The sequence below is a fragment of the Dermacentor albipictus genome, chromosome 5 (assembly GCF_038994185.2).
Source record: "Dermacentor albipictus isolate Rhodes 1998 colony chromosome 5, USDA_Dalb.pri_finalv2, whole genome shotgun sequence".
In the NCBI taxonomy this organism is placed as follows: Eukaryota; Metazoa; Arthropoda; class Arachnida; order Ixodida; family Ixodidae; genus Dermacentor; species Dermacentor albipictus.
Genome location: NC_091825.1, coordinates 112,630,501 through 112,654,659, shown reverse-complemented (window position 1 = coordinate 112,654,659; position 24,159 = coordinate 112,630,501). Strand labels below are relative to the sequence as shown.

The 24,159-nt window shown below is 46.4% G+C and overlaps 2 protein-coding genes across 4 annotated transcripts in view; both read right to left on the bottom strand.

The window, feature by feature from the left end:
* The window catches only part of LOC135897037 (centrosome-associated protein CEP250-like), a 45,271-nt gene extending 43,140 nt beyond the window's left edge, over positions 1-2,131 (bottom strand). The window contains exons 1-3 of one of the 2 annotated variants that reach the window (XM_065425602.1): positions 2,035-2,131; positions 1,870-1,928; positions 128-299 (exon numbers count right to left, since the gene is read on the bottom strand). In XM_065425602.1, coding sequence (XP_065281674.1) covers positions 128-286 — 159 coding nt within the window. In that variant the 5' untranslated portion in view covers positions 287-299; positions 1,870-1,928; positions 2,035-2,131. The other variant, XM_065425603.1, reaches the window with a different exon arrangement.
* A 3,236-nt stretch (positions 2,132-5,367) lies between these two features.
* Positions 5,368-24,159, bottom strand: part of LOC135897044 (SRSF protein kinase 3-like) — a 29,417-nt gene continuing 10,625 nt past the window's right edge. For both annotated transcript variants that reach the window (XM_065425609.2, XM_065425610.2), the window contains 6 exons: positions 21,796-22,098; positions 20,327-20,527; positions 12,612-12,706; positions 11,201-11,308; positions 8,228-8,390; positions 5,368-6,534 (listed from right to left, as the gene is read on the bottom strand). In XM_065425609.2, the coding sequence (XP_065281681.1) occupies positions 6,203-6,534; positions 8,228-8,390; positions 11,201-11,308; positions 12,612-12,706; positions 20,327-20,527; positions 21,796-22,098 (1,202 nt within the window). In that variant the 3' untranslated portion in view covers positions 5,368-6,202. The remainder of the gene's footprint in view (positions 6,535-8,227; positions 8,391-11,200; positions 11,309-12,611; positions 12,707-20,326; positions 20,528-21,795; positions 22,099-24,159) is intronic.

Here is a 24,159-nt window from a genome sequence, read left to right as displayed (position 1 = left end):
TTTTTTTTTCCCCTAGGTATTGTGGGAGGATAGTTTAACTCAGCTCAAATGATTTTTTCTTTTTAGTGTCCCTTTAACGAAGCACTGCAGTAACATGAACTGCTGGACGTCCAGCGAGAAAGCAAACCTTGCGTTTCTCCTTGTCCAGCTGCTGTTGAAGATAGTCTATTTTCATCTGCTTCTGCTGGCAGTCCTTTTGCAGCCTGTCCGACTGCTGCTCGAAGGCCTCGATCTTGCGAAGCGCAGCTGGAGGAAGCCCATCCTTCCAGGCGTCCGCCCAACTCATGGCCAACGCAGGTCTGTTGGGAGAATATATTAACAAGAGAGAAATGCAAAATGCTTAAAGGAGTATTGACATATTTCTAGTGCTGTTCTTCTTAATGGAAAAGGAACACAGAGCCCGTATGCAGCCCGTATCTGAATCATTTGTTAGTTCCACAATCATCCTGTGCACACTGTATATCTTATGTATGCATTTTTTTTTGTCATTTTTGTCTTACTGAATGATGTACCAACTCGCCGAATACTTATCCCCGTGGCAGCGCTATGTGGCTCTCATATCTGTGAGAGGGCCATTACCCACAATAACTATCTCAAACCAAGCAACAACACAAGAATCTCAAGGTCGGAGTGTCGATGTCCACAGAGATCTGAAATGGAATTATCTGCAAATACAAATGTATGTTCCTGGTCTACAAGTTTCAAGCTTTTGCTCACTGTGAGATAGTGTTTGTCCGGTGTGTTTCTAGCAGTGGCTTTCTTTGTAGTGTTAGTGCAGCTACAATCATATGCAAACCTGAATGAAGCAGCGCCATCCGTCCTTTACATTTTACTGTGTTCTCATCAAAAGATGCTTAGTAACAGCGCTTTGACAGACGTTCGAAAGTGGTTTGGTAGCAGCGCTTACAAAATGGACACGACGGACCGTATGCAGCATCATACATTATGGAACAACATAGAAACGGGGCAAAACAACAAGGCGACCGATATATCCGCCGTCGTTGGTATACATCTAAACGACGCAAGTAAATTCAACATTTGCTTCGTTGATCGAAAATAATTAGAGCGAAAGGTAGCCATAAGGTTCTAAAGCTCTCGCATAGCGAGGCAGAACAGGGGGCTTAGGGCACAAACAGGTTTTAATGCAAATCTAGTATAATGCAAAAATTTACAACGTTACGCCGATTAAATCAATTTATTTCGGTCATCAAATAAGTAACCGTCGCAATCGTCATCGCAGTTTTTATGGGTAAACAAAACCCTCACTTCGGCACCAAAACAAAAGCACGCTGCTACTGTGCTCAACCGGCGCTTCACAGAGGTGTACTAGCGTATAAACCCCGTTAGTCAACCTTACGCGCAAATTAAATTAAAGTTTGATGAACGGCAATAATGTTGCAATGTCGCCTCGTCGATAATTACGTTCCTAACTGCTCGGTTGCTATAACTAACGCAAACACAGGGAAGGTTGAATCCACGTTGGTCGAGTCTAGATCCGTTACGGAAACGTACTGTCGATTCGAACAAACTCGCGCCGAACAGTGCTTGTCAACATTGCCAAGTTGCTTACCCATTCACGCTTTTAACATCTACAGCTGCTAAGTGAGCAGTAAAGACAATAGATTAGACAAGCCCAGGCAAACGACTGTGTGTAGCCGTTCGTTTTAACTTTCGAGAACGCAAACCGTTCAAAACCAGATAAACCGCACCAAGCGCGCGGTCCAGCTGTCGGGCAATTATTACTCAAACAAATGTAACACTATAGAAAATAAAATTAATGAAGATTATGACTTGCGCAGTTACTACAGGTCAAAGGGGCTCTCCTCGCCCACAGTAATCCTACGACAACAAATTTGTGCAAGTACTCACCAGTCACGCCGGCATAGGTAAATGTCAAGCGCGAAGTTCCAAGTGCTCAGCTCTTTCACCTGTGTGCACCCGGCAGGATTAATAAAACTTACGTGACCGACCTAGATAGACTACACAACATAAACACGACGCTACAAATAGCGAAGTCTATGCTACGACACTTACAGAACGCTGCCTGCCATCAACGCCGCAACGCGCCGTTGCTAACGGAAAAACGGTTCAAACGTGCTTCGAAAGCTTCAAAACACGGAGTCGCGCGGCGCTACAGAATGCAGCTGTGCGATTGGTCAGTTGTCCTAGGCCGCCCACCACCGCGCACTAGTGGCGCTAGCGCATATCTACTTATTTTCAGTTTCGGTTTCAGTTTGAATAACAATTGTGTTTATTATTATTTTAAATGGGCCGAAAGAGTTTCGCATAAATAATCTAGAAACAAAAAAGTATCATGTGTAAGACGAACAGGATACGATATTTATACTACGCCATGACATCTTCAATTTTTTATTTTCAAATCCGTACACTCGCATGCCTTGGAAACGCCTACTGCAACCCCAACATCAGGTCGTTTCCCTCACTAGCATGCTTATTAGCAAGGAATTTGCGATTTGCAGAGCAAGTTTGTTGCAAGCTAAAGGAACTGAAATGACAAAAAAAAACGAAAAAGCACCGAGCCAGTTCGTTGCCGAATAACTTCACAGCAACAAATTACTGAAATGACAAAAAAAAAAACGGAAAAGCACCGAGCCAGTTCGTTGCCGAATAACTTCACAGCAACAAATTATCTTTCCGAAAAACACAGACGCTATAAAAAAAATTCTCGTATAAACCATCTCAGGGTTACTGTCTACGGGAATACGATTAGCATTGAAGCAAATTGGCGACACACGGCACTGTTACAGTGTACTGGAACCTACAGTACACTGTAGTACCATAGAATAAAGAACCAACTATTCTATGGTACCTCCATTCTATGGTGGTACTGCCTCCGCCGAGACGCGTTACGAGGCACGTGGGCCATACCGACATATAAAGGTTAACTCAATACATGACGCAAGTTCATACCCATTACGCTTTTTTTTTTTTTTTTTTTCAATCGAGTGGTGCGTGCACAGTGACCCAAGTTGGCCTGACGGTTGGTCACACAGTTTGTTTCGCGCCCGGTACTCTCAGCACAGCTGCCCATTAGACCATGAGCTAGCAGTGACTCAGGTTGGCAGGAGAGTTAGCCCAACACTGGCCGACAGACAACTGGGTGAAACCCCCAAAGAATCCCAATTGTATTAAAGTTCTAAATCTAAATATTCCCATTGTTTCCAGTCAGAACGAAACATCTAATTCCACGAGACTTTTGGCCAATCCTCAATAGCGAGTCGTCAGTAAAGCAAAACCAAACAAATCGGTCAATGATACGAGCCACATACATATGAACATCTTTGGAACTTGGAAGAGGCAAAAAGTTCTTTTGCAAGTCTTTTCATGGCACCAGAAATCACAGGGGTTTTTCTCCGTGCAAACTCGCAAACTTGAATTCCAGGCTACGCTTCAAGTTTTGCCGTTTCGTACACACCACAGCCATCAAGATTCAAAACTCCCATACCTGCAGTGGTTCGCTGGGTAGCCTTCAGTCAACACCTGCGCACCTGTGGCAATGTGCAATTCGGAGCTTTTGATGCTTGGCTGTGCAGTAACTTGCACTCGACAATGACCTATGCATGAATTTCCGAGGCCACGGCAGGCAACACAGCAGCTGACAAAGATGTATGCACCACAAACAGAGTTGTTCCCAAGAAAATGCAGCAAGACGGTAATGATCGCCGAGGAAGGCTGCTGCCGTAGTAGTAGTCAGCAGCACAGCTAGAGCTTGGGGCCAGAGGAATCGCCAAAGCCTGTAGATCACACCCGTCCAGAGAGTATATTTTTTTGAAGTACCACAAGCACTTGTGTCTACCGACAACAGCAGACTTCCTATAGCCTCCATAGACACAGGCACCCGTTTGCACCACTAACAAAGCAACAATACCAGTCAATACTCTTTGGCGAGTTTTATTAGCATAACTTAAAAAGCACTTTTGAAAGAAAGAAAAAAAAGAAAAAAAGAAAAGGAGAAGTGCAACCCCTGAACTTCATTCATCGATTTTTTTTTTCTTACGCAACCATACAGCATACACACCTCGATACATGCGTCAAAAGCAAGAACGCCTCTTGGGAATAAAAATGCACACTGGGCCCTCGTGAATAATGCAGTTCATTTCACGTAGAGTGCACAGACGCACCAAATAGGTACACATTGCATGCGAACTACGAAAAGAAACATTTCAAACTACCGAGGTGCCAACTAGGTTCAAGTGTCCAGTCCACAGCTGCTTACTAGGCCAGGCTGAAACGCACTCAGGGCTGCCCCCAAGACACTTCACACAAAAATACAAGACCTTAAGCTCCAGCCAGATGCAAAACCTTGCTTCTGCAACGACTTATCCACAAGCTGTCTCACGGGGGGCAAACCTACAGGAAAGGTTGCGCAACAGCAGTCGCAATGTGAACATTCTAGGAGGTATGGTGGTGTGCAAGTAATTTTAAACAGAATCCAGCAACGTAGCCAGACTGTGGGCCACATCGGCCTACGTCGAGTCCTGTCGGGCTCAGTGGGCAGCTTTACATAAACTTATGCTAGGTACAGGTTTGCGTAGCCATCCGCAATTTTTCTGGACCAGGCTAGCAGCTGAGAAGCAATCCAGAAATAAATGCAGGTGAATATTTGGGAGTACAATTCTGATATCAATTAGCAGATCTCGTTCCTCAAAACACAACGGTGTAACTACGTGCAATGAAGCGACTTCCATCTGCATGTCAAGAGCACTGATCTATAAAAACCACGAGCAAGTTCCCAAAAGAAATCTAGCCTCAAGAATATTTTGGCAAGAATTCCCCAAAGTGCTTTCCGAGGAAGCTCTAATTAAGGATTATTTCTTTACAATAGGCAAAGCTTCTCTCATATCGATGGTAGCACTTCACTTGCTCCAGGATGCAACACTGTAAGCTGGTTCCTTCTCACGCAAGCAGCCATTCCAACCACAGCTGAAGTGAAGAACGATGTGCAAGTATCCCTAAAGCCAGTCCTTTCAAACATGCACCAGTCATCCGACTACAATCAAATTGGTGTTCTGCGCAATGTTAAGAACTGACACCTTGGAATTCACACATATGAAACACCCAGCCCACAAGGTTTCCAAATTCAGCACACCTTTTAATTAGCAAGAAGGGCAGCATTCTCAAGCGATCCCTCTAAAGGGTACAATCTATTTTGCAGGATTTCACATGACACTGTACTGGATGTGTCGGCATCAATGGGCAACAGCATTCCTAGCAATGTGCAAAGATACCCTGCCTAGCAAAATGCCAGGAACATGGTTGCCCGTAGACACACATTCAGAGCCAGAGTAACGCGAAATCTTGTGGAAGTGGTCGCACACCCACAAATAATTGCACAAGCACACTGCGTGAGCTACTGTCAGGCATTTAATTACATTAAGCTGGTGAATTTCATTTGCAGACAGCGCTTCATAAATTTTTGCGACATACAGAAAAAGGAAAATGCATGCCCCCGCTGCAATTTAAGCCGAAACATGGTCGTAGCCATGCCGCAGAAAGGTCCATTCTTGAGGCATTGCATTGACGTAGTCAACTACTTGCATATCTGATCAGAATGTTGGTGACGAAGGCCAATTTGTCACCAATTCGGCGGTCAAACCTGGAAAGAAAAAAAAAATGCTGCTGCTGCTGCTGCTGCTGCTGTTGCTGCACAGGCCACTTTACATTTTCTGCGAACTTCCCCAAACTTGCACACAGCTAACCAATGCCAGGATATGCGGGAAAACAAGGGACAGCAATACTAGCGAAGCTGTGCCTTGCTTTAACAAGAACTAAGTCCTCTCTCTCTTTTGCAGCTAGGTTTGGGAGTGAACAAAGAGGGATAGGAGCCGGACAATTGACAAGATCCATATACAGGCCACCTGACACGCAACAGAGTCAAGCAGAACGAGCAAGCCGAGAAGTAGCAGCCCAGTCTTTCTAAACATAGGGGCTCCAGATATGCAGCAGCACTGGCAGCCAACTGGCGCGCCTTAAAACCGCCTCTTGCCAAAGAAACGCACCAACCAGAGGCACCTGCCCCCCTCCCAACCACTCCCGCAGAAAACACTGCAGCGTGTACAAGTTGAGGAGTTGATACGACCCCCTGCTGCTGCTGTCAGCCGCACTTCACCCTCAGAATGCAGCAGGTCCTCCTCTGTTGGAACACACCACAACACACAGACAACGAGCAGGGGCGGCCTTCTCAGGATGACGACGAGGACGACGACGATGACGACGGAGGCCGACGCTGGTTCGGCGAGGAGGGAGGGGGACGCGCCACGGACGAGACGACGGGCTCGTCTCGGGGGGCAGAAGTGCTGTTGTTCCCGGTGCCGTCACTGGGCGGCGTCTGCGCGGCAAGCCAGGGATGCCGCAGGCAGTCGGAGGCCTTGGCCCGCATGGCTGGGTCATAAGCCAGCATGGGTAGCAGGAAGTCGGCGAATGCCTGTGCGTCTGAGGGGCTCCAGTCGTACTTCTCCGTTAGCACCTCGTAGAGGCCCCATGGCTTCAGGTTGCTGATGTGCCTCAGTTCCCCTACAAACAAAAGTCATGCGTTTGGCCAAGAGACACATCTGGCAACGATCACGTGCAGCATCAAGTCAAAGCACTGCCTTCAAGTAGTCCATCTGAAAAACCACCCTGCTCCAACAAAGTCAGCTTAATGTTTAGGACACTGCACAAAGTAATGTAGACATGAGAGATTGATTGGTTGACAAAAAAGCAGAAAGACTGCTGACTGCATCGTAACCATCTGGCACGCAGCTGACACCTGAACAACAGTCAGCAGTGTGCGAAAGGTGGATAAGGGATGGAAAGATGACAATAAACACTGAAAAATATTTTTTTTTAAAGCTGCTGCACGGTCGCACTAGTCTCATGCTAATAATCGCAGTGCATGCACGTTGATCCTCACATGAAACTTTCATGTATTCAAAGGGCAGATGAAGGCATTCCATTCTTTTTCAATCAACTACAGGTTGCGCTGGCAGGTCTAGCTACTTTGTATTGCAGTAGCTATTCTCTATAAAACGCTAACTACACAATTCCTGGCTACTCTCCGCATTAGCCAGTCATGCGTTGCACTAGGACAATGGCATGGGCTCTACATTTCCATCTACTATGATAATATGTACTGTATATAGGTACTCATGTAAGGAACGCACTCGCACAATAATCGCACCCCCAACTTTGCTATTGTGCAGTCCCACGACCGAACGGCCGTGCTGTAGTAAGTTGGTGCGCATCATGATTTCTGGTGCGCATCTCAGCCGTGGCTGCGCATAACTTGAAGTGCGGCTGAGCGCATACACAGCTGCGCACCCTGTTTTAGAGGCAATCTGCCGCGTGTACAAAGAGTAGACGTGCCAAGATGGCGTGGCATCATGTAAGCTGCCTTCCCACGCATTTAGTATTGAAGGTTGTGTTATCTCGAGTTTTGATGACCTGTTAGTGCAAGAGGCAGACGAAGCATTCGTTTGCAGCTGCCAGCGTTTTTCATGATAGCGCCGTCCCAGTGTGGGCGACGCTACCAGCCGCGGGGGCGGAGTGCGCACGAAAGCGTGGCTGGCTTCACGGATGTGAACAAATCGTCAACGTGGCATGAAACTATCAGTTGTTGCAGACTCCCAAATTCATCAGATTTAATTGTTTTCTCATTCAAATTTGCCTACTTTGATTGCCCAATAATTAGGAAAATTCTGCAGCTCCTTTCCATGTAACAAAAATCTATTGGCCATTGTACTTATTTGCATAAAAGGTCGAATTTCAATACAACGCAATTTCAATATAATGAAGCAAATTGCCAATTTTACCTACTTCGTTTTCTCAAGGTTTAACAGTACATACGGTGATATGAAATATAAATACCAAGTCATCATTCAAAATGTTTCTCCTACCTGGCCCGAGCAATGTGAACTAGCAATTCATGTGACCATTCAGTTATGTGCCTAGCTACTCTCGTGGCTACTTTCCAGATATCTGCCCCAACGGTGACGTATTTTCATCTACTTTTGGGAATTTCTTGTATACTCAGAGTTTAGTGCCTAGCCATCCTGTTCTCCAGAAGGAAGCAACCACCACTTATATTTACATTTGACAGAGAGGAAGACTAAGATTCCTCAGCCTAAAAGAACCAATTGAATGAGTGCAAATAAAGGAGGCAGAGAGAAAAACGGCAAACTTGGCATCGACTTCTCTCACGCTCAATCCCAGGGCCAATGAGACTGACCTCGCTTGTTGAAGAACTCCCTGGAGTATCGGCCCGAAAAGGCAATGTGCCTGGGGATCTCTCCGAGGAGTTCAATGATGTGGGCCAGGTGGTCTTCGTCTCGACTATAGTCCTCCCCAGAGTGCGGCTCGAAAAGGTAGTCGCCCGTGGCCAGCTCAAATGCCTGCAAGACCAAGAACCAACAGTGGCGACCAGGGTAAGAAGATTGGTTGCGCCTGCTTACCACCCTGTATTCACAAACGGGCCTCAACTTGAAACTCCTCCTCGTCTTCACCGTTTGGTGCACACCCCTGGCCCTCGACTGAAACCCCTTTGCAATGGCGCTCCACAGAGATAACACAAACAACAACACTATTTCCGCTTCGGTACTTCCGAGTAGATTATTGGAAGGCATGGTTTTAAAATTTGCGGCAAGAATTCTCCGCAGAGTGGCAGTGACACACAGTGGCTCTTACAGTTGAGAAGTGATGGCGTCATGTCCATTTTTTTAAAGAAGTGCAGTGTCGTGAGCAGGAGTGAGCGGAATATTGGATGAGAGGAGAGGGTAATGTTTTTTCATACCTAACATGCTCCAGCACAAGAACTGCCACTGCATGTAATGCACGCCCCATAATAACAACCCTCTGAAAGGAAAACAAAGCGGGCACATATAACGGCCACAAATAACCGTGTAGGGTAATGGTCAGGCAGGCAGTCATAAAGACAACTTGAATTATCAGTTCAAAGCAATACCTTATCATTTATTCTTGTTACGTATGTTCCCTTGTCTACAGCATCACTGCTGTCAACAATGTACTGAGACGGCGATTATCCGAATTCCTCCTTCCTTTGGCCAACCACTTAAGCCAAATACTACACAGAAAAGAACTGCACCGAGAAATGATGCGACCCCACAAAAACTGCGACAACTAAACCACTCACCCAAGCTCTTTCCTAGATACTAACCAGATGTCAAGCAGTAGATAATTAAATGCACTCCTTAGAGAAAGCTAAACACGTTATTTCAACAGGCTGCAAAGAGCGCTGAATGTCCAACGCGCAGAGCGTAGCTTAGCAGCCAGGATTTACAGAGTGCCGCACTATGCAATAAGTGATCCATACTTTCAAGTTTTCCATACTTCAAACTCTTGTACAATTGCTTACGCTGGTTAATAAAGAATACAGAAGACAGTTCGATTGCCACATCAGTGAGCAAGTGTGACAATGTTGCCTCTGCTGCAAATAGCTCACACGACACTTGCACAGCCTGCACTTTCAAAGTACAGCATAGATTGGTTATAACTTGAGTCGCCAAAGTCATTAATATCTGCATTATAAGCAGTACCAGACTGTAACCAAAAGAAAACTTTTTAAAGACTGCACATGTGCAAAACGTTTAGACCAAGCACTTGCATGTTTCCGAGAATTGAAAAACCCAACCGGGATGTTTTCAACCGTTTTAATTTATGAACGTTCAAAGGTTAACGTCGATGATCTGTGGTCTTTATATGAAACAAAGATAGAAAAAAAAAGAGAGAGAACCATATAGACAAAAGTTGGCATCTAATTTTTCAACCCTGCTAGATTATTCAGAATTACCTGCGACCCCGCCACCAACCATGGAAAATGCCGGAATCAATTTTGCAGTGATAAGACAGTATATTTATTTTCCAACCAAACACAGAAGAGCCAAAGAGTGTCAATGTGCATGCATTTTATGTGGAGCAAACACCGCTGAAAGGCAGCCGGAGGAGGCCTAGGCAACCCATGCACACCCGCAGAGCATGCATACAATGCGCTCTAGCCTATGCTGCGGCGGCTTATCAATTTTGTTCCCTGTTCCTTGTTTGAACCGCTTTCCTCACTTTCCCCTCGGCCGACGCATCTTGTTGAGAAGCGCGCTCGTTACCTTGCTTGACTGCAAGGTCTTTAGGCAGCCCCATTAGGACCGGTATTTTGGCTCGTGCGGCTGCGCTATGCGTATGCGTACACATGCGTACATGTGCGTACACATGGAGTTCTATGGGAGGTTAAAGTGGTTGCGTTACAAGTGGTCTGAGCTGTGGTGGGGGAAGGAGTGCCGAGAATTCACACGAAACTGAAGAGTACAGAAAATTCAGCCAAGTTGTGGAGACCCTTATAGGGACCCATATAAAATATTAAAAGTAATATATTAAATGAAATATCAATAAATATCAAGCTGTATATCACAAAAAGCAGTGACCGACTGCTAGACTAATCCATCGATCAAACTTGGCTTAAAAGGGCCCCGAACCACTCTTTATCGAAGTGGAGAAGGCATTTGAAGTGAAAATAGGCTATTTCAATGCGTTGGGCAGAAGCGGAGTTATTGGCAACCAAACACGGCCTTTGCTGTGTTCTTGAACCTTCTTCAATGCCTTGCACTGCAAAGGCTAGTGCAAAGGCCTGCCCACAACGCTCTACCTTCTAAATGTCACCGTGGAGGACAGATAAAATTTCCATTTTGGATGTTAACGTAGACGCCACAACCTGCGCCTTTGGTGCCTACGACGAGCCAAACGCAGTTGTTCTCAGCGAGCCGCAGTGCGTTTAGCCAGTGGACTCGTAGTGACACCCTGGGACAGCCACGGTACGTACGCCACGTAACGAACCGCAGCTTGATGTCAGCTATCGGCCAACAGCAACTGTCTAAGAAAATGACGAAATAGTGCACCCGATGACAAAACAGTGCGTCTAGAAGGGAGTGAGAACAGGGCCTTCTGCTAAAAAGAAAGCATTTTAGAGAAAGGTGACTTCGTGACCCACTTGTGAGCTCTACACACTGCGTACGACAGCAAAACTTGGCTGAGAAGTTCACAGCAGCGTATGCCACCCGTGGACTGTCATTTCATCAAGCCCGAGGGGTGGTTTTAGGCCCCCTTAATATTTTATTTTAGCATTTATTATTCACAGACACACCACACACACAATTCCTGCTTTGTGCAGGCCTATTCTGAACCGGTCATCACGCACCATGCAGGCTGTGCTCCAGATGTCGGCAGGTGTGCCATAGCCGGCTCCCAAGAGGACCTCGAGGCATCGGTACTGCCTCGTCTGTATGTCCTCCGTGAAGTGGTGATGCTACAGGGGGAAGAAAAGACGGGAAAGAAAGCCGCAGGAAAAACAAAGAAATAAGACCCTTCTCTAAACTCAAATCCACAAGCAGCAATAAAGTGCAGCAAGTACGGGGACACTACAACATAAAAGCAAGCACCCACCAACTCGCCAACACTGTAGAGTGGAGCAAAAGCTATGTTTTATGTCAGCCAATGTCAACCAGAAAAGAGGACCAGGAGGAGGGCCACTCTGTTGTCCACCTGATTTCCCTGTGCATGATGACGCCTGAACAATTTTTTAAATTTTTTTTTTCTTTTGGGCTTGTCCCAAGCCTGAACAACTTGCAATATGCCTTGTAAGCCAGCACTTATACAAAGGTATACCATGTGCTCTTGCAGCCTAGGGTTTGCACCACCTACACCATTTGGTGAACATTGTATTTCACAAACTTTTCCCCGTTTGAGCCTCGCGAGGACCTGGAGAGTTTATGAAGTGTAGTGGAAGGTTTGTTAAAAGCTTTGCGGAAAGATTGTGGAGCACAATGGGCAAGCTCTTCCACCTTGTCTAGAACAGACGTACAGCTCTCGTTAAGGATTTGCAGTCACGACCTTGATATATATACAACAATATATGATCGCCACTGAATCAACGATTTAGAATTTTCCCAAACCTCAATGCAACGATTTAAGGCAGTGTTAAAGCTAATTAGGTGTTTCCGTTCATATAATTCCAAGCTGTGCTCTCACTTACAATACCTCCATTACCATTTCTCTGACTACAATCACACGCCATCTGACAGGGCGCTGCCTTTTCTTCAGGGCAGTGATGTACGAGACACAGCAGCCCCATCCAGGATTCACTATGTAACAGTATTGTTTAATACTGCTATTACACCTTCTGATGTCTACGGGGTTTGGGCTGAGAAAGCTGAGGAAAGTACCACAGTCAGCCTTTATCGATTTGACCATGATGGAGGTTGCAAAACTGATTTTATCTAAGCAAATGTTTATAAAGGTTGCTTTTAGAGACTTCTGAATGCGGTAAGAAACGTATAAATGAACTGTTGAACAGGGAGAGGCTGACTACACGGCCAAGTACAGTCATCTTTTTTTTGCAAGACTATGGCATGAATAAATTTTCTCGCACCCTTTCCTCAATTAGCAATCATGTACCTTTTACCTTTTAATGTTTACATTAATTAATTCACTTTGTAGTTATGTAATGCATTGTGTTAATTTATGTACCTATTAGTACAATGAACCCTGTCCTAACACATCATAGCACAAAAAAACTTCTACAAGCATTGCAAGGAACCAACTCAACTTACCACCCAGCAGGCATTTCCAAGGTCAGCTATTTTTACAGATATATTACAAACTTCATGCACAGGATCAGCCATCTTCTCCGGAGGTTTTTGGTTTTCTAGACAAAGACAAGAAGGAGGAAATTAGAAAAGCAAATATCAATTTTATTTACACTACCTTACACATATGCAGGGCTGCTGCCTGCTACGCCTCAAAAACAATCAATCAATCAATATTCTAAAGAATTTCAGGACAGCATAATCTGCAACCTCGTAAAATTAAATTATGGGGTTTTACGTGCCAAAACCACTTTCTGATTATGAGGCACGCCGTAGTGGAGGACTCCGGAAATTTCGACCACCTGGGGTTCTTTAACGTGCACCTAAATCTAAGTACACGAGTGTTTTCACATTTCGCCCCCATCGAAATGCGGCTGCCATGGCCGGGATTCGATCCCGCGGCCTCGTGCTTAGCAGCCGAACACCATAGCCACTGAGCAACCACGGCGGGTGCAACCTCGCAAGCTTCCAAGCACTTCAAAGACGAACACAAAGCACAACCTTAGCCCCTTCATTCATGAATTATGGACTGTCAATAAATGTGAAGTTGTGTAATTTTATTCTAAGGCACTGCAGATTTCAAAGAAAGTCAAAGTCGTAGGATCATACTTTGTGCATTTTCCAGCGAGTCATCATAAATAAAGCACAATAAACATTCATTACCTTGAACTCTGGCATCTCAAAATATTGGTTAGGTCGAAATTTTTTCTGCGCGCAGAATTACTTCGCGGTTAAACAGGGTGTCTACCAAGTTGACATTTCCAAATTCCCTGAGTTTTCCAGGTTTTCCCTGAGCACCTTTGCGAAATTCCCTGAATGAGTCAGATCTTTGTTTTATGTCAAGACAGGCTGACACCACGTTGCCCGATGCTGTCACTCTCTAGTAAGCATGCTGAAACAAAAAAATGACTTAATCCAGTTTGAATAGTAAGGAGTAATATATATTTTATTTAAAAAGAAAACAGAAGGAAGGTGTTAGTAAAATGCACAGCGAAAGAAATGGTAAAGTCCATTCCAAATTGAGTCGAACATTTTCAAATACGAATGAAAAGGAGATGCATACATAAGTAAATATTTTTTTAATATCAGCTATTTCTATCAACTGATAGCAAGCTCATCAGTATGAGGTCCTGAACTTTGTCACAACTAAGGTTCTCCCTCAGCAGCTGCGAAGTCAACCTCAACTGTCCTGACATATGTTGAATTCCAATGGCGGAGTTGGAGCAAGTTTTTCTGCTCGTTTCGGAGCAAGTTTGTTCCAATGACAGAGTGAGGGCGGGAGTAAGGTGTTCCAATGAGAGAGTCGGAGTGGATCCAGAGCCGTATTCACTCCGTGGAGCAGAAAAAGATGCTCCGCCAAAATCGGCGGAGTGGACCGGAACTCTGCGTGACGTGTTTCCTTTACCACGTTTGTCTGCTGGGAGGCGCCACCTGTCACGACTCGCGAGGAAGCAAAAGCTGCTGCAGGCTTGGCGAGATATCCATTCCACACTTTCAAAAAAAAAAAAAAAAACAGGTGAACGGTGCGGCGGTGCTGGGATCAAACAGCGGAAGGAAATGACAACACGCAAGGTATCCTGGGTACCTCGGCGATAGAAGTTAGCTTCCGCCTTGCTCCAGCGGCGCAGGTTGTGTTCCACTCACGGATTTGAAGGCGTTGCTCTACGCCAGAGTCGAGTGCTTGCTCGCGGAGTCTGTCGGCTGCTCCGACTCCGCCATTGGAATTCAACAATACTCTCAGACCGTACACAACATCTCAGTGTTGGGTTTCACTGCGTAAACAATTTATTTTGGTTTGGATGAGGGACACCTGTGTCTCAGCATCAGCCATCACTTAGTTTTTTTAGCTCAAGCTCCTTCAAAAAGGTGGCGGCACCCTTCCTTTCCCGTTAATTCCTCAGTGCGTCGGTCCTTTCTGTTCTCATCCTCCTTCTACCACGCTTTCACCACATGGATCATCTGAAGCATCCTCTTGGTCAGTTGTACAGTCAACATTTGATTTCTTGGACTTCCGAGGGGCCGCAAAAAAAAAATTGAAAAGAACGGGCAGTCTGAAAAAAATTAATGCATGTCTTTAACTGCCTTTAAGGGCTAAAATTACCACAGGCATGTCTCAAAAAGCTCTGAAGGCCTGCCAGTATGCTTTTTAGGCATATCAGGGCTTGTACTGTGACAGAAGACGACGTGCACGCATGTGTAATTAAGTAATGTATACTGTGTCCCGCGACAATTGCCCCCTTCCCACGCTTGTTATGCTTTACCGCCTAACACTAGTGTACCGAGGCGAAGCTAACTTTCGCAGACTGGCATTACGCAACGCGCTGTGCTCTGCGAGCTTCAAAGCGAATCGCTAGGATTACAAAGGCGGAGTCGGTGCCATTGGTGATAGCGGCGAATTCTTTCAATGAAAAACACGGCACCGCACGGCAAGAAGCTTAATAGCGAACATAGAAGCAGCTAGGCCTGACGTTGCCGCGGTGGTGGTTACGGATTTGCGGATTTGCCTGCGAGAGTGCCGGTTCGAGGCGGCGAGATAATCAAACTAGCGGCGGTGGCGGCTTTGATTAATGCCATTTCAGACCTGCAGTCGGGGCAATATACATTGACTATATGGAGTACGTGGTGGTGCCGCAAAACCGTGCCAATTATCGGGCATGTCCGAAAAATTGGCCCTCTAGAAAATCGGTCGTTAACTACTCTGGCAATACATCGTGCCGATGACACGGCGTCAATGACGATTCGTTGCGATTCCTCTGTTACTGGAGCCAGCATTAACACGACTTTCGTTCCCTTTCAATAAAGTTACAGCTAATTTTCCCTGATAGAAGCACAAATTCCCTGAGTTTTCCCTGAGTTTTTCCAGACTGTTCAAATTCCCTGAGAATTCCCGGTTTTCCCGGTTTTCCCGGTTGGTAGACACCCTGTTAAAGCTATTCTGATAGCGGAACCGACTCGGTCTCGTGGCCGCTGCAACCATTCGCTCCAAAATTCTCGAACACGATAGCCTACGGAGCGATTACATGAATAGTTCACACAGGTACAGCTCACTGTAACAAAGGCAGCACAGCAACCGATTGGAAATGGCTACTGGGCCTGAGGGAAACAATGAGAAAACATGCTACCATGGTTGCCAGCAACAAGCGAGCTTCTTCTGTCTTTTGTCCTACTCATAATGAAGAGCAACCTAAGCAAAATCAGCACTTCTGCCTAGGTATACAGTTAAACCTCGATATAACAAAGTAGGCAAAATCAGCCATTTCTTTCGTCATATCAAAATATTGTTGTATTGAAATTCGACCTTCTGTGCAAATAAGTACAGTAGCCAACCTATTTTTCTTACACAGAAAAGGGCCACAGAATCTTCAGAATTATCGGCCAGCCAAAAAAAGTGAATTTTAATGAGAAAGAAATTATATTTTGATGAATTTGGGAGTCTGCAACGAATGATACAATTTCATGCCAGGTCAACGATATCTTGACACAGGCGGTACGAATTAAGCGAAACCGACCATGCTTTCGCATGCACTCTGCCCCCGCGGCCAATAGCATTGCCCGCACTCAGACAGCACTATCATGAAAAGCACCGGCAGCAGAGAGTGAATGCTTCGTCTACCTCTTAGTCCAACCGATCACCGAAACTCGAGATTACACAACCGTCGATACTAAACGCGCAGGAAGACAGCTTACATGATGCCACGCCATATGTCTCAGCACGCCCACTCTGCCCACACGGCAGCTTACCGTAAACACCAGACTATAGGTCGGACCAGAATATAGGTCGATCCCCCAACTAACGAATTCTAAAAATGAAAAAAATCTTTTTCAGTGGCAAAAGTACCGAAAGACATGACACCCTGACTTATAAACAAATGCGACTCAGCGGGTTGCACAATGGTGACAGTATTTATTTAAATGCTGCTCGCATGTGCACCTGGCCAAGTATTTAGCGGTATCGCGCGACCATCGACCCGCGTGCTTGTCAACACCGTATTAACAGCGCTGAGCAGTGAAACAAACGAGACACGCGCATGTGTACACATGCCCTTACTTTCGCTATTTCGCCGCTCCGTGCCGTGATGATAAAAGGTGCTGACAAAAACGCGGGTCGACGGTCGCGCCATACTGTTAAAAATTCGTCGGGTGTACAGTACACAGAAGGGCACGAAGTCTGCAAGTGCTACTCCGAATCAGAGCAACGCCTTTGATTAGAATCGGATGACGAGTGCGTCTCGCTGCCCAGTCCATAGGCGCGTGCGATCTCTACCGCTTTCAAACGAATGCATTCGACAACAGGCAGCAATCTTACACGCAGCTCTCGGACGGACTCCGCAACCTTGCCTTCCAGTTCTGCAGTCTGCTGCGATCCGGCCACGAAATGACGTTTTCTTTTGGTTGCTGGAAGTTGTGATACGTTGCTTTTGCCTCCGCCACTACCGAATGCTATTTTCGGATACTCCAAGTTCGCGCTGTGCCGCCAGGTTGCCGTGGGCTTCCGCGTACTCAATCGCCTTTTTCTTGAAGGTGACGGTGAATTGACGTCGGCTTCCGCTCATTTTGAAACAAAATGAAAATGCAGCCTTTAATTAATACAGTCGCCGACCGTTTATTCGGACCTCACGGGGACTGCTGAAATGTCCGAATAAACAGGTGTCCGAAAAACCAGATTAAGAAAAAAAAATGAAATCCTTTATTTCCACGCACTTATTCGGGCTCGGCAGTAGGCTTGAAGAAATCGTGAATGCGCCGTTGCACGCTATTCCGTTTACGCGCAATCAGATAAGCCTGAATCTCGGAGAGGGTCGTACGGCGGCTGAAAGCACAGTCACTGCTTGTACACGCTCCGCATGCGACGGCAGCGTAGCACATGGTGCGTCATCTTCCGACTCGAGAGTTAATGATCTCGCCGTCGCCGAGTTCTGCGCACGTCAGTACAGCAGTGTCAGCACCTGTGAAACTGTCGAATAAGACGGTGTCCGGAGTCGCAATGCAACCACTGCGCAGGTCTCTGCAGAATATTTTCCGCGTCAGTAGGGAGCACATCGGAAGGCGATAAATCTTAGGGCTCCCGGCACCCGCTTGCCGGCATTCCCCAGCGCAGTATGCGCGGGCACTGTCGGCGCCATTAGAGACTTGACACGATGTTTCCGTATACCGCGTTGGATCACCAAAACCTCGACAGAGCACACAGAGCAAACACCACCGTGCCGACGCCAGTCACACAAACGAAAATACGTGGCCTGCTCGCAGCGTCATGCGCGAAGAAACAAATCAGCTGCTGGATTGTCTTGACATGGCTTACTAAGCTGAAACCGAAACTACTGCAGAGCCACTCTATCGAACCAGGCAGAAACGATGATGATGAGCGGGGATTTCTAGTAGCGCCACTTCGTGGGGCAGCAAGGAAGCTCCGTTCACAACAAAAATCGCGTTCAGCAAGTCGACCCATACACCGGTCAGAGTCGGTGCATGGTGCTCTCGACCGAGTTGGCTCAAGAAGTGTCCGAAAAATCAGACGAGAGGTTGCAAGGTGTCCGAACTTTCGGCAGTTGTTATACATTGTGGTCTATGGGGAGAATGGTGGTGCCGCGAAGCTGACCGAATAATCGGGCATGTCCGAATTTTTGGAGTCCGGAAAATCGGTCGGCGACTGTATAATTTTGCGACAGTGGAAACGCCAAATGGCAGTGCCACAATGTCACCACGCCATAGAATGAAGAACGATTGCGCACTGCTGATGGCGATGGAGAAGGCGGCTGTTTACTTCATCCGCCCATTGCTGCAAGACTTCCGTAGTTTTTCCGCCAATGTCTGGTATATAAGTCGAGGGTCGACTTTTCGCGATGGTTTTTTGAAAAAAAGTTCCGACCTATATTCCGGTTTTTACGGTACCTCTAAAGCAGCGTGCGCGGCTGCATATCCGCTCAGTCGCGCTTACAGCCATGCCCAGCCACGGCCGAGACATGCGCGCACCAGAAATCGCGACGTGCGCCAACTCCCACCCCTCCCCCTCCCCTCGCACGCGCTTATTGCGTTACAGCAAGTTCACTCCCTTCCCCCTCTTTCCCTTTGCTCGCGTGGGGAGGCGGCACTCGTGTGTGAAGCCACCACCTTTCTTTGCCACCCTCGCACACTTTCACTCACGCCTAAAGCACAAAGTGCGCGAGGCACGATAGGTTCTTACCGCACTCGGACTTTATATGGAACATGATGCAGCTTCACTTTTGCAGTCGCTCCTTTAACGCCGCGGGCACCTGAGAGGTGCGTTTGCGAGCAGCTGCTTGTAATTCAATCATTTGACCATCTGCATCCGCGGAAGTTTCCATTTATTGCATCAGCATTCCTATGCTGCGAAAGCGACGTTTTGTTATATTGAAATTGCATACAAACACACTTTGCTATAATGAGGTTTTAATTAGGTACGTGGTGTTCTATGGACAAGAAATTACGAAAAGTTAACACTTCGTTATATAGAGAACTTCGCTATATTGAAGTTCCTTATACCGAGGTTTAACTGTACAATGAAACCTTGTTGAACCGTAGTTGGCCGGAGCTCGGGAAAAGTACGTACTAAACAGTAGTACTGCTTAACCGAAATGGCACGAGATCGCCCACTTACCTGTCAAAAACGGAACTCGGAGAGAGTGCGATGAAAGGGCAAAAACATGCAGTATTTATTTCCTTCGCGCGACGAACGTGTTATTTTCATTTGATGTCGCGGCGGCCTAGCAGTGACGACAGCGGCCTCAAACTTGCTGAAGCTGTGAGCCAGCTTTTCAGCCAGGCCCCTCTTCTCGGCAAACACTCGCATGGCAGATTCCTCATTGGCATTACATATTCTCCGTGCACAGGCGCGGTAGTGTTGCAGAAGTCGCTTTTCATTGCGGGGTGCTGTTCTCGTCGCGCAATTGCATTTATGAGGCTGACGTAACGAGCAGCTGCTGCCATTGTTGCGCCCGAATTGTCTGTGCTGTCACTTTTCCGTGTCATCCTTATCACTCTCACTAGCGACACAGAGGCTACAATAGCGAAAAATCGAGCCTCGTAGTCTACATCTCTTTGCATTCGCAGCAGCACTGCCGAGCAACTTCTTCGCATTCCAAATGCCACACACAGTAGTCAACAGTAGATCCATGTCGCGTGCGAGCGCCAACTTTTCGCGTCACATTTGATAGCATGAATGATGTCTAATTTTTCTTCTAAGCTAAGCACCCGGCGTCTTTTATATCCGAGTTTCGGCATGATGTGAGTTCTCGCTTGCACGACGCCACAACGCTCTCTGGCACGGTGCGGAAATGATGTTGATCTTGATGTGGCTTAATGCGCAAACGCACAGGGCGCTTGGAGGCCGTTGGGCTGATTTCTGAGGCTTGTTGTTCTGATGGAGGCGACACATCGCCATGTTTGTGCAACGAAAAGTGGAAACACTACGCGTTAACCGATACCTACGCAATAAGCTGGTACGGTCTATGCGGATCCATAACAGATTATGTTCCATGGCCACTGAGTCGGGGATTCGACTTTACTACTTTTAAAACGAAACTACTGTTTGAGCGGGTACGGTTTAACGAGGTTTTACTGCATTAGGAAAATGATGGCTATGTGAAGTGGGGTCCGCACTTGCATATGCACAGTGAGCAAGATACAACGAAGCTGGCAAAGCACAGACATCGTCAACTCACCGGGGCAGGAGGCCACCCTCCGCAGTTGCGCAGTGGGTGTGGGGGGTGCCAGGGTGCTTTCGGACCGTTCAAGGCGGCCCATGGTTGTCCGCGCGGCTCCGTCACCCCGATGACCGTTACAGACATCACCTCCGGCCCACGAGGGGTCCCCACCTTCCACGCTTCGGGTCCAGTCCATGCCGTCTCCAAGTAGTGCACCCTCTGCACAAGCACACACAGCCGTTCAATTCTGTGAATACCTAAACAACTAGCAGGTTGTACTTGCAATACCCTAGAATCCAGCTCCTTCAACAGGTGAACAGCAGAGTTAATCTAAAATCAAATTAAAGTATGGGGTTCAACATCCCAAAGTAACAGATAAGTCTACGAAAGTTTTCTTCGTGGGTGGGGGGATCCTGATGTTTTTTTCTACCATATTTACTCACATAATGATCGCACTCGCGTAATGATCACACTCCTGCCCTTTGTCGTCAAAATTCAATTTTTTTCTTTCTTGTGTGATGATCGCACCCTGCACTTGTCCCAGCGATATGTCGTGTGCCAAGTCTAGCTAATGATTATCGCGCTTACCATCTGTCGAATGCTACACGAATGACTCTTGAAGACATACCAAGCAGTCTGCACGCACACAACATTCTTAAGCAGATGCCCCATTTCGTTCCTTTTATCCCTTTTCGCACTTCTATGGAAAAAAAAATTTACAACCAAACTTGCCTCGGCTTTATTATTTGTAGGCTTCATAATGGTTTTGGCCAACAACAACATAAAGGGCGCCTTTCGATTCTTCTCATCTGCACTCGTGGGCACACAATAAATCACAATCGGCAATGATAGCTGCCACATTTCCACTTATACATTAAAAGTGTCCCCTATTTATACGCCAACGCTTGTAACACAGCTAAGATATTCGCTCACCCTTAGCAGAAACATGCCGGATAGCAGTGAAAACAAATGCCTCGGTTTCTGCAGCCTGCCCGCCATGTGTTTCTACGTCACTGGCAGCTGAGCGCGCCCATCTCTGTTTCTGTCCCCTCAAAGTGGACATGGCTACGTTATTGTTGCAACTTGCCGATATTAACAATATTATTCATTACTGATATGGAAGAAACTGTTTCAATGCGGGTAATGTACTCACGAGAAAAAGAAAATAATCGCGTTCGGCTTGCTCCTCCGGCCGCCATTTTTGTTTTGGTGTCCCACACTGACAGCGGCAGCTGCCTGCTTGTCACCCCACAGCAAAAGCAAAATGAAAAAAGAAAGTTTTTTTTTTTTTCGTGGGAAATTTAACCTTCGTAATGATTGCACCCCTAAATTTGCGTCAATTTTATGACAAAAAAGTGTGATCATTATGCGAGCAAACACGGTATATAGTAGAAGGGATTCACTCCCAGTGGTGATATTACCAGCTACACGTTAGGGAACCGTACTGTACATACGCATGCAGCCTGCAAGCGCAAGCGAGCCCTTGCCTTGCGGCGGCATGTCAGGAGGGCTGCCCAGGGTCGGGCCCCCTCCGTTGAGGGATCCGCTGCCTTCCTGTTCACCGTGGCCCCCTTCCTCCTCGTCCTCCTCCATGTCGAGCTCCTCCAGCTGCTGCATCTGCCGCTCAAGCAGCTCCTGCTGACGCTTGGCCTTCTTGCGCAGTTTCTTCTTCTTGTTGCGCGACATCTTGGAGGCGGACCCTCCGCCGGCACCAGCCGCTCCAGCTCCACCAGCGGCACCCTCAGACGGCAGAGTCGGCACCGTGCGGAGCTCCTTGGGCGCCGTGCTCACTGCACCAAGGCACGGACAGGGTTTTCAACCTTCAATTGTCATCGATTTACCATTTTCAGCTCTGAACCGACAAATTGCTTTAAAATGTCCAAGCAATGGAGAACGGCCATGATATTAGCCAAATTTAGCAGCATACGTCGCTTAAACAATTGGCGTTCATTTAGTGCTGAAGCGCACACATTTGGGCTGGTTGGTTCATGACTTGTAGAGGAAACAATGCAAAATAACAGGACACCAGAAAGGGACAGACATTCTCACGTCCTGCTATACTGCATTGTTTTCGCCCAGGTCATTTTGTGCACCGAGATTCCTCTGACCAGTTAACACCACAAATTTAATTGAAAAGAAACTGCAATGCAAGTTGAGAAAATGTACCAAAAGGAGCAATAAGAAGCATTTCTGCCAAAGTACTTCTGAAATTATTCCAGGAATGGTTAAATTGAAGCAATCGACTGCTTCGCAGTAATACTACCTGTATATACAGTTGAGATCACATCGAAGTATCAAGAACGCACCACATTTTACCGCGTCAGAACAATGAGCTGCGGCTGAAGCTTGGTGCATAGAGCCAAGGTTCGTAGACATCTTCATCCAATGAATGTCACTAGTTGAATGTCCAACTTCAGTTTTACAGAAATCTGACAGAAACGACGAGAAGCCTCACTTTATGTTAGTGAACTGCCTAAAAAAAAGCACTACTAAGGAAGCTCGCATACTAAATCCAGATCCCACAATGCCTCCCCTCCTTCACACACTTCAATGTGGGGAGGGAGAGGGGAAAGCAAATGTCCTCACTGTTTTACAAGAAAAGGGTGATTTCCCAACCTTCAGAAGTGTGCTGTATTTAGGGAAAGCCAATTTATAGGACACCTTGTTTGACCGTGTGTGAATACCTTATAATGTTGAAGATATCCGAGTCTTTTCCTATGATAGTATGTTGTGTTATTGCTTTCTTGTACATTTCATACACTGTACACAAAAACGGGTGTAAATGATCAGACTCGGCAAAATTACTTTTCTTCCAGTAAATCTCCCTGCGTGTGCCTACAGAGCAAGAAGCTGCAATTAATTCAGTTGATAATGTATAACTGCCTCACTGATAACTGATGTAACTGATTTCAATAGAGTCAAGATATGGGAATGAGAAAAAAAATCTGTTCAATTTATTTGAATTAACTGAATTGCAAATTCCAGTAAATGAAGTTGAACTGCATGGAGGTTCCACTGTCTATGTACAAAAAACAAAAGCTAGTCCACAACAAAATAATCCTGATTTGCATAAATGCTCAAGGAATCTTTTGCACGGTAACACAGCCATCATGCTCCACACTGCAGCTTTTAAGCAAGTGATATAAATTCTTGAAAGCACCACACCAAACACTACACGTGCTGCAGAAATTCATTTTCCCCCGCTAAGGATACAACCCCGCCGGCAGGAAAATGCGAGCAAGATGGCACCAGAAGCAGACTACGAACCAGTAGCAACATTCTTGTGCTGCTCAGCTAGATGGGTTCTCATAGCTAACATTTGGGTTCTTCGGGCACCACTGATCTAATGAAACATGGCAGGGTCATTTACATGGACAAGTGCTGCTAAGAATCTCATTGCCATAGCAGCCATCCTGGGGACATGGAAATTCGGGAAAATCATGGAAAGGGGGAGGTGGGCGACAATAGCACAGGAAGGGAAATTTCGCTCTTTTATTTTTTTTTTCAGGGCCACAGCAACATCAGAAATGGCTGCCATAATGGTCATCAGATGTATCGGTGCTTGTACTGTGAGCATAGATGGTGCATGCACGCTTGTATAGTATTTAATGAATTCATACTACGACCTGTGATAGTGGCCCCTTTGCACTCTAAATATGCTTCACCACAATACTTTGCATATGCTTCATCGCATAACAGTACTTTATTGTACTGAAGCTAACTTAAGCAAACTGGGCATTATGCAATGCATATTACACTTTTGCATCAGGCACACACATGGCTCTATCTGAAGCGGACCAAGTTAGGCCTATACTGGCTACACACAAATAGCACGCGTTTAAATCAGACTT